This window comes from Poecilia reticulata, linkage group LG13, assembly GCF_000633615.1.
Source record: "Poecilia reticulata strain Guanapo linkage group LG13, Guppy_female_1.0+MT, whole genome shotgun sequence".
In the NCBI taxonomy this organism is placed as follows: domain Eukaryota; kingdom Metazoa; phylum Chordata; class Actinopteri; order Cyprinodontiformes; family Poeciliidae; genus Poecilia; species Poecilia reticulata.
Window position 1 is genome coordinate 19,481,300 of NC_024343.1, and position 10,389 is coordinate 19,491,688.

At 42.1% G+C, this 10,389-nt stretch overlaps 1 protein-coding gene across 1 annotated transcript in view; it reads right to left on the reverse strand.

The window, feature by feature from the left end:
- The window catches only part of LOC103474710 (probable G-protein coupled receptor 149), a 16,294-nt gene extending 8,442 nt beyond the window's left edge, over positions 1–7,852 (reverse strand). The window contains exons 1-3 of the mRNA XM_008425858.2: positions 6,331–7,852; positions 4,473–4,653; positions 3,820–4,316 (exon numbers count right to left, since the gene is read on the reverse strand). Coding sequence (XP_008424080.1) covers positions 3,820–4,316; positions 4,473–4,653; positions 6,331–7,302 — 1,650 coding nt within the window. The 5' untranslated portion in view covers positions 7,303–7,852. The remainder of the gene's footprint in view (positions 1–3,819; positions 4,317–4,472; positions 4,654–6,330) is intronic.
- Positions 7,853–10,389: the final 2,537 nt, after the last annotated feature.

The following is a 10,389-nucleotide window of genomic DNA, read 5'->3' on the forward strand; positions in this document are numbered from 1 at the left end:
TATATATATATATATTATATATATATATTTTTTTCTTTTTTTTTTCTTAACCACGGGAAAGAGTTAGGTATTGATTAACTTTACAAGCACAAGGTTCAGAACTGCAAGAGAGAAAAAAAAACAGGTATTAAACATGCCTCCATTAAGCCAACATCTCTATTTTCTTCTCTAATGTGACACATTTAGGTTAGGAATCCACATGCAGAGACTTAACAGAGTTATTTTAATGATAAACAGCAAAATGCTCAGAAGCATCCAAGTGAAAACAGCATGGTATTAAGATAAGGCAGAGGACCATGCTGTATGGCCGAATGAGAAACAATGTGAATATACAAGTACATCTAAAAGAAAAAAATATATATTTTGCATAAAAGTGCAATATTTCTTCCCAGTCATCTCAGAAAGGAAAAATCATATATTATATAGATTCATCACACAAAGAGAGATATATTCCACTGTTTCTTGACATTTTGACGATGGCGGCTCACAGATAATGAAAACCACAGATTCAGTATGCACAGACAATTTGAATACTGTGAAAAAGGTTCATGATGTCACACCCCAATCAGCTAATTAACTCAAAACACCTGCAAAGGTTTTCCCCAGCCTTCAAGCGGTCTCTCACTCTGGGTCAGAAGCTTTAGATTGTGATCTAAAAAGCCGTTGTTGAAGAAGATGGTTGTTCACAGAGTTCTAACATATTAACAGAAAATTGAATGGAAGGAAGAAGTGTGGTAAGAAAGGTGGAACACCGGGACAGAGAACCGCAGCCTTCAGAAGATTGTTGAGGGGAATCCATTTCAGAAGAGCCACCAATATAGGCTATAAATGTTGCATTAATCGAGCCACCCCACAACCAGAGACAACATCAGAGGAGAAAAGGAACTGGATTTTTGCACAATGGTGTCCAAAGTCAAGTTTCCAGATGAAAGTAAGTTCTGAATTTCATTTGGAAATCAAGGTCATTGAATCTGGAGGAAGAGTGGAGAATCCAGAGAAACGGATGTTGCTTGAAGTCCAGAGTGAAGTTTCCAGTCGGTGACGGTTTGGGATGCCCTTGTCATCTGCTAGTGTCGGTTCGCTGTGTTTTCTGAAGGCCAATGCAGCATCTACCAGGAAATTCTAGAGCACTTCATGCTTCCCTTTGCTGGATGGAGATGTTGATTTTATTTTCCATCTGGACTTAATACCTGCTCACACTGCCATAGGAGCCAAAAGCTGGTCCAATAACATTGGTGTTCCTGTTCTTGATTGGTCAGTCAACTCCTCTTTCCTGAACCCTTTAGAAAGTCAATGAACTGTTAAGATGAAGATTAGAGAGGCACCTGACCCAGAAAGGCAGCTATCAAAGCAATCTGGGTTTCAACAACACCTACGTAGCGCCACAGTCTGATCGCCTCCATGCCATGGTGCATTGATGCAGTAATTCATGCAAGAGGAGCCTCAGCTAAAAGCTGAGTGCATAGAAATGTACATAGTTTCCAGAAGGCTGGCATTTGTGCTTAAAACATCCATTTCTCATTGAACCAATGAAATATTCTACTTTTCTGAGACACTGGATTTTGAGTTTTCTTTAGCTATAAACCATGGTCATTCAAAATGCAACAAAAAACAATAGAAGCTTGAAATATTGTGCAATAAATCTTTATAAAAACACAGTTTCACTTTCTAAGATGACTGGCAGGAAATATTGCTGTTTTACGCAAAACAATTTTTTTTCTTAGATGCACTAGAATGTTAAGTCATAGAGGTAAATAGAGAATGCAGCAAGAAGATAATGATATAAGGAATAGCTGTGAAGGAGAGCATAATGGCTGACTTGGGAAAGGTGAATGAAAAATACTGGAGAACAACTTAAGACATAAGGAAACTACAAATGAAGTTAAAAAAGAACCATCTCAGAAAAATCAAGTCCAGTCAACACAAAGAATAGAACTCAAAAATAATTTAACAAGGAATGAACAGACGAGGACATGATCAGAATGCAAAGAAGAAAACTGAAGTCCAAACGCAGAAGAATCATGACAAAATGTTGTATTTTGTAAGTGGAAAGTAATTAAGTGTGTAAATTAACCTGTATAATGTCTCATTTGGGGAATTAAGTTACTGAAATTAAATTTGAATCTGTTTTATTGAACGCGTCTATACAGCTTTCCACTTTTAAGATGAGTGGAATTCCAAAAGGAATCAGTTTCTTTTTGTTTTCCTCAGTTTTTTCAGCAATCACAGAGAATTCTCAGGTGAATTCAGGCACGTACATTTCATTGACAACAATCCCAAAGCCGTAAATCTGAACGCCCTCCTCCTGAATGAACTCCCCTGAGTAAATCAATGAATTGAGCCAAGCCGTTTTGGAGTCTCAGAGCGGTAATGAATTCAATTCTGCCTTTGAAAGACAGGTGTGCATCTGATAGCGTCCCAATCAATTGCTCCATTAGTTAGGATCTGTTGCCGCTTGCTTGCTACAGATGAAGATATCTTGGGAAAACCATGGCTGAGAAAACGGGGTAAACAAGGGAGGATTCAAGTCCACTTTTATCTACATGTCAGGCACAGCAGTCAGGCTGATCATCTACAATTTCAAAAGGCGTAATTGCAGGTTTGAAAAACGAGCCCAAAGACATATGAACCAGCCCAGAGAAAGTCAGAGGGGCATTGACCAGAAAGATTGTTTTATTTTCTTCTTTAATAAAGGAAAGCCTTGAAAACTGATTAAGATGTCATATTTTTCTACAAAAACTTTAAAGCAAACTGCAACAAGGAGTTTGTTGTTCATTCTCTCTTCTGACAAAGTAAAATAGCACCACTGCACAACGAGCAAAATCAGTCCATCCAACTGAACTGACAAGGGCAAGGGGAGAAGCTGGTTTTAAGGAAGCAGCCGAGAGGCTTGTGGTATCTCTGGAGGAGCTGCACAGACACACAGCTCAGGTGAGTAAATCAACTGTTACTTATAAACTCCTCAAACCTGGCCCTTTGTTGAAGAGTGACAGGAAGAAAGCAAGTGTTGAACATGCTACTCCCGTCACCATGGGACGCTTTTCTTCTGCAGAATCAGGGAAGCTGGTCAGAGTTGATGGGAAAATGGGTCGAGGTAAAAACAATGCAGGACAATCCTCGATGAAAATCGATTTGAACCTGCAGAAAGTTTTTGTCACCTGGGCGGTTGTCCTTGTCGCCTACAGCAGAAACCGCCATTGGTTATGAGGTGAGGTGGCGAAACATGAAACTGCTGCTGTACAAATTACTCAAAAGGTTGTTGCTAAGGTAACCAAAGAGCGACTGAGTTACTTGACGCCAGAGGTTGAGCGGCTTAATTCTTTCCTCTGCCTGCAGCCCCCAGAATGCTCTGCGGTTCTGGAATGCAGTTCAGTAAAATTTAATATTCGATCAAAAGTATTATCTACTGCATGTTTTATCGCGATATTAATTGTTACCGATTTATTATCCAGCTGTTGAATTGGGGTTAGGTTATAACCTAATAACCATTTTTTTCCCCCACACAATCATGCACTACTTCCTGTTGGCCTATCACAGAAAACACTAAAAAAATACATAGGAGTTTGTGGTTGCAAATGTGACGTTTTGCGTAAATACTGTTGCAATATGTTGATGTTTGAGCCTTGGAACAGTAATCAATAAGAGATGATGGCCTCACCATATTTTGTGAGATAAAGCTTCCTGTGTGTGTTAACTTTAGGAAAACAATAGCCTGAATAATAATAATAATAATAATAATAATAATAATAATAATAATAATAATAATAATAATAATAATAATAATAGGGTTAACCAAAAAACCAACCAGCCACTCTGTACCTGTCTGGGCGTTCTCTCTGATTTACTTCGGCACCACTCCCAGTCCGTCAGCTCGATTTTCCTGCACTCCTCGTGTGAGAGCCTCCTCTCCGGTCCATCGAAAACCGACGATGAGTCGTTCAGGGCGTGATCCTTTTCCCGCAGGTGGGAAGGCAGCGAGGGGACACAGTGGAATTCCTCTTCATCCCTGTGGTTGACGTGGGGCAGAGCGGGATGATCGGCCAGCGGCTCCCCTACGCCGGCCTCCAAGAAGAGACCGGCGTGAGACGAGCTGTCCGCCGGCAGCGGGGTGCTGAAATCGAAAGTGGGGCCCAATCTAGAGAGCCCGCCGGTTTCCAGCACGTCGACGCGTGCATTTGGGAAGTCACAGTTAAAAAGGCTGTGATAAGTGGGTTTTTCTGTAGGAGGGCTGCTTAGAGACTTGGTGGCATGCGACAGCTTATAGACTCCGTAGCCTTGCTGAAAGGAAAGGCTGAACTCAAATCTTCTTTTCATCTCTACAAGGAAGACAGAGGAAACATAAATAAAAACCACACAAAATGAGAAACTTAAAGTTTTTTTTTTCTCTCTCTCTCTTTTAAAACCTACTGTGAGTCATGTTTGAAGTTTTATTGTGCTCGAGCAATAATGATTGTTAGATTGCTTCTTTGTACCTGAAGGCTCCTGTGCCGGATCCCGCTTGCAGTTAATGAAGCAGCCACACGGCATATGGATCCAGCGCTCCGACAGCACGAACAGGGGAGTGACCGCAGGTGCAAGCAGAGTGAGAAAGAAGCTCAGGGTCTCCAGAGAAGAGCTGCGTGCATTCACCGCATGCCGTATGAGGACCAAAGTCTGTGAAAGCGAGAGGGAAGACAGAATTAATTCACCCAGAAGTGAGACATACAAAATGCATGAGGAGTTGGCAGGGAAGGAGACACATGAATGGGGGGGGGACACACAAAACCTTCATCAACAAAAAGGCTTTTTCTTCTTTTTTTTTATTTCATTGTGTTTTTGTTCATTCTACCTAACCAAAGAAGAGTCACACATTGATATGTTGTGGTCCCGTTTTAGCTTTTGTAACAGCTTCAGTTCTTTGTGGCAAAACAAACTCATGTTGTCTGAAATAATTTTTCTCAAGGATATTGTAATGATTACTGTATTTGAACAGCCCTCTCTAGTTCATCCCAATTATTCACATTTTTTACATCATCTTATTTTACGTCTTCTTAAAAGGGACTTTGTTAAATTGTGTATGGTATGGTTATTGTGTGCACTCTCTATTGGCCAATCTATGCAAGAAAATGACCTCTCCTGCTCACCAAACATTATATGGCCTGGCCATAAGAAGGATGAAGCACATGATATTGCAGAACCTGAATATGACTGACTGAATAAACCTCAGATCACGATTACAGGCTTATACGGTAGAGTGGCTGCTACTCTTTTTTCATTAATTTGGCTAATAAGTAGTACATGATTATTCTGTCACATGGGTTTTCGTTCATTTTATATACACATATACAGTTGTGTTACTGAGATGCATTTAATACTGTAGTACTCATATAAAATAGAAAATAATTCTATGGAACATTTATTACAAGTTAGAGCCACTCTGTGTCATGCACATACATGCCACTGCAATAGAAATGGAGTAAGTGCTGCTTAAATGTCATATTCCTGAATATCATGCTACTCTGTGCAGGTGCTCTGTCTGCACTGATGAAGATTCATTCACCTTAACAAGCTGAATGCTCTCAGTGAATTTGACGGCAAGGCGGTCTGATCTTTTTATCTTTTTTTCTGCTGAATTCAGTTAATAGACAACTTGGAGACACTCTCAGACTCTACATAGGTCATTGAACTTTCAACCCCATATAATCAGACAAGTTTTAAGTACATAAAGTATTGCCAAAATGTATTGCCTCAAAGGGAACTGAGTACATTTGCCCGTCCAGAGGTGGTCTGAGCTTCAATGAGGCCCTAATCATAACTTCACTTGGGGCCTCAACTCCAGACAAACATTATTTCTAAATACATAGCAGAAGATAAATTATGGAATCTATAGGCCATTTCTCTAACTTACTAATTTGGTCTGGCAGTTCTGCCCAGAGTGTAACAGGAAAGAAGATAGAAACTTTTATTTATTGAAGAGCTTGCAGTTAAATTAACTATGAAATATGACTCAAGCAGAGACAAGCAGCAGAAATTATTAAAGTGATGACAAGTTAGCAACAACTGTGAAACTATGGGTTATGCTTGGACCAACACTGTGAGACATGAGCTTTTTTCTTTTTTTTTGTAGAATTTTTGGGGGTTATCAATTTACTTTCACTTCGCAATTATGCTTTTGTGTGAGACTGACACAAAATCATATGAAAATACACTGAAGTTAGTGTTTTTTAAGTGACAAAATGTGAAATGTTTTGAGGTTTCTTTTGGGAAGCACTGTACTTCTTGGCAGAGCAAGTTACAAAGATGTTTTTTTGTTTGTTGGTTTGTTTTTTTTTTTTTGGTAATGCTGCTTACCATCATCGGCATCCATAAAATGACTCGAAGAACCGCCAGAATCATGGAGAAGCGCTTCTGCGCGAACACAACAGGTGTATCTCCGACGGAAGCCCCCCTACGCCCGCCGGCGGACACAGGGGAAAGGCCGCTGTCCTCCTTCTCCCTCACCCCCGTCCCGCAAGAACTCGGGCTCAGCTCGTTGTACGTTCCGAAACTTCTGTCCAGACTGTCCCGGGAGAACGACGACGGGAGCTCACAGAGGTGAGCGGAGCCGCTCAGTCCCCTCGCCATGCCCAGATAGCTCGGGTAGAGTAGCGTCCTCTGGGGCTCTCTGGAGCACAGCAGCTGATACGTGAGGGGAATGAAGAAACCCAGAAAGCCACAGAAGCACAGGAGATACAACGAGAAGAGCAGCAGGGTGTAAAAGCTGTCGCTCTTTGGGAAGCAGCCGAGAGAGGCCGGCGCGAAGCTGCCCCATCCGCACAAAGGTAGCACGCTCACCGTCAGGCTCACCGCCCACACGCCGCCGATAGCCCACATGACTTTCAGCGGCCGGCGGACGGACTGGAGCACGCCGAATCTCTTGGTGACATAAAAAGTGTAGGCTGCTATGAGGCACGCCTTCATGTTGCTGGAAACCCCCTGGAACACGTAAAGAAGTCCGGACAGAGTGCACAGACCGCCAGACCCCTCACCCCGCCGGGTCTCCCACTGCAGGAGCATGAAGAGGGAGAGGGGGACCACGCTGAGCAGGTCGTCCACCGACATGGAAGCCACTATGACACACAGCGAGGTTTTCCTCCTCATCCGGAGGAGCGAAAGGAGCGAATACACGCCTCCAACTAAGGTGGCGGCGGCGATGGTTACGCACAAGCCGAAGAGGAGAAGCTGGATCCGTCTCTCCATCCCGGAGGGGTCCGCTTTGTCCGAGCTTGCCGTGGAGAGGTGGCTCTGGTTGGGCGCAGGGGAGGTCTCGTGCGTCGTTGACATTATTTATTTGGTTGATTTTTAGTTTTGACTGTTAGAAACAGTCAGGTCAGCTTGTAAAGTTTGACTTGCAGCGTGTTTAAAAAAAAATAATAATAATACAAATTTTAAAAAATCACAGTGGTGTCGGTGCGAGGAAGATCAGAAAGCGCACCATCCCTATTTGCTATCCATCCGGGGACGCGCGCCTACCCAAACCTCTCCCCGTCCTCTGGATGTGGAGTTCCGCTGGTTTTACCGTGTCGGCTGGTAGGAAGGCAGGCGGGCAGGCAGGCACTTGTGTTGACCGCACACACAGCGTAACCGGAGCATCTCTCTGGTTTCCAGCAGCCGATTTACGCGCTGTCGTCATCACCGTTTCCTATCACGGCAGTCATTTGGGGAGGGAGATTAACGCAGCTCCACTACCAGCGTGGAGCCGGTGCAATAGACAGCTGTTTCATTTATGGCAGGAGTCTGTTCTCGGGTCAGTCCAATACTGACACTGCAAGCTGGCCGAGAGGCAATTTGCTACATCTGCATACTAATGAAAGAGAAACCTGGGCGTTTAAAAAAAAAAAAAAAAATCTGTCTGCACATGAATAGATGAATGAGTTTGGATTTGTGTTCAAGGTGACCAGCATTTTGCCCTTTTAATCCACGTGATCGCTAACAAATCTACGTATATTTTTTTGGGTGATTTTATTTAAAAGAACAACGCAAAGTGCCAAAAAGGGAAGAGGAACAGCTCAACAGTTTTCAAATGTTTTAAAAATCGTTTTAAATAGTGTGAAATGCTTTCTCTCCCAATTTAGCATATCTAGTCATTACAAATTTCACCCAGTTCTCTTTGCAAAACAGCTGAAATTCATTCTGATTACAAAAAGCGCATCTGTAATTATTGTTTTCAGTTTTAAACTAGATTGAAATCTAGACTTTGTGTGGATATGGATCTAAACCATTCAGTTGCCCCAGCTGGACAGTGTTTTCACTGGGACGTTCAGTGTTAGTTTAATTCAACAGTGTAGCCAAAAAAAATCTGTTTATTCTCATCTGACCAGAAGACCTTTTTGGTCATGTTTGCTGAATCTTCATAACTTACAGAAAACTATAAACTACAACTCCTTATGATATTCTGTCAAGAATATAGATCTCTTTTTTTTTGCAACCCTTTAATAAAAGTAAAACTTGTTGAGCACATGTAGTAGATTCAGCCACCCGAACTGTGGATGTTAAAGGTTTGCAAAACACCATGTAATTGGCATCAATCCAATACCATGTAATCGGATAGATCCGATAAGATTCTGATACGATATCAATACTTTTCGTTAGTTACGTTTTATATATTCTCAAACTTCTCTCTTTTGGGTTCTTTCTTTCATCTTGTTAAAACTTGGATTTTAACAAAATGATTACGATTTGGATTGCGTTCATTGGTGTTTACAACATACTTTATTAACATATTGACATGACAAACAAACAGAAAAAGACAGAACAAACATGTGTGCATCTGTTCCTAAATAAGGTGCTAAAAAATTTCATTTGAGATCAAATAAAAACAATTTTATAAGCTGTGAGACGAAACTACAACAGATAAAAAAAGATTCGATAAATCAGGCTAGTATTTATCTAATACAGACACCAACTTGGTATCGGTATCGTCGTTATTTTTGGATTTGATCCACCCACTTTTAAGAAGATGTCTCCAACAAGTCAAAGCTGGCGTGTTCCTCCTGGTAGAATCTCCATTTAATCCTCTCTCTTCACACAACCAGTCAGATTAAGTTTGACGATCAAGTCTTGAAAAGTTAAAACGAAAAGCTCCTCTGGATGCTTGAAGCTCGGGATGTTTTGATCACCTCCGCTTTAGATTTCGCGACTTTATTCCTGGCCTGTCTACTGCATTGATCTTGTTCTGTAACAAACCTCAGAGACCTTCGCACAGCAGGTGAATTTTTTGCTGAGATTCAATTAAGTCCACTGTTTAATAATTATGTGTCTTCTGAAGGCAGCTGTTTGCGTAGACGATTGCTTTTCTTTCTACTTTTGTCTCGCCAGTATTCAGCTGTGTGTGGTGTTACTGCAGTGCTCTTAAAAGTGCATCGATGGTGAGGAGATTACATAACCGAGATAATTCTTTTAATTTAATCTAAATCTGCAAAGGCAAGTGATTAGCTGTTAAAGATCGCTGCAAATTAGGTTAGGAAGCTAATGGAGAAGTTTCCAGACCGGAAGTTGTGTGTTCGCGCTCTTTAGTAACAGTTCAAAGACGTACTGAAGAGTTTGTCATCTACAGGGATGCCTCATTACAGTGGTTCAATCTGGAGAGACTCAGACGGAGAAAGAAAGCGATTAAAGGAGTTTAATGACAAAATGAACATGAAAATAAGTCCTTTGGCGTTCAGGCCCCGGGCGGGGACGTCGAGCTGGACTTCGATAAGCTCGATGAACTTTCCTGAAGCAGCAGAGGAATGTAGAGCCCCCAGGGCCTGTACTGGTGGCGGCGGTCGGAGGAAGATGAGGCTTGAGAACCAGGAGCAGAAGGTGGAGATGGGGCGGAGGTGGGTTGATCGCAGCTGGTGAGCAGAGGAGGCCATGGGTGAAGGTCCTTATGAACTGGTGCCCAAACGATGATTGGCTGGAGCGAGGCTTGGACCGGCGCCGATAGGTCCAGGTTGCAGAGAGGGAGGCGCTGATTGATGAGGCAGGTGCGACTAGAGTCTTCCAGACTGAACTTTTGTCAAGACTCCATTAGTGAAAGGACAAATATGATTTAGATGGGATTTAAAGAGTTTTTGTGACCGAACAGAGATGTTCTTTAAAAAAAAGAAAGAAATGAGGTCAGCCTGCCAGGATTGGATTTACCTCCTGTTCGCATTTACTGTCAGAGAGGAGAGGCGCTCACAAAGCAAGAGGACAAAAGTACACGATAATGAAATTAAAAAAGAAAATTAACCTCGCTTCACCCGCCCTAATGGAAGTCGTCCTACAAAAGTTCATCATAATCTTGTTTGTCACAGAGACGCAGCAGTTCGATGAGTTATTAATAAGCCTGATGTTCTGTTAGCTGTAGGTTAAAGAGGGGACAGCAGCGGTGGATTCAGCCAACCA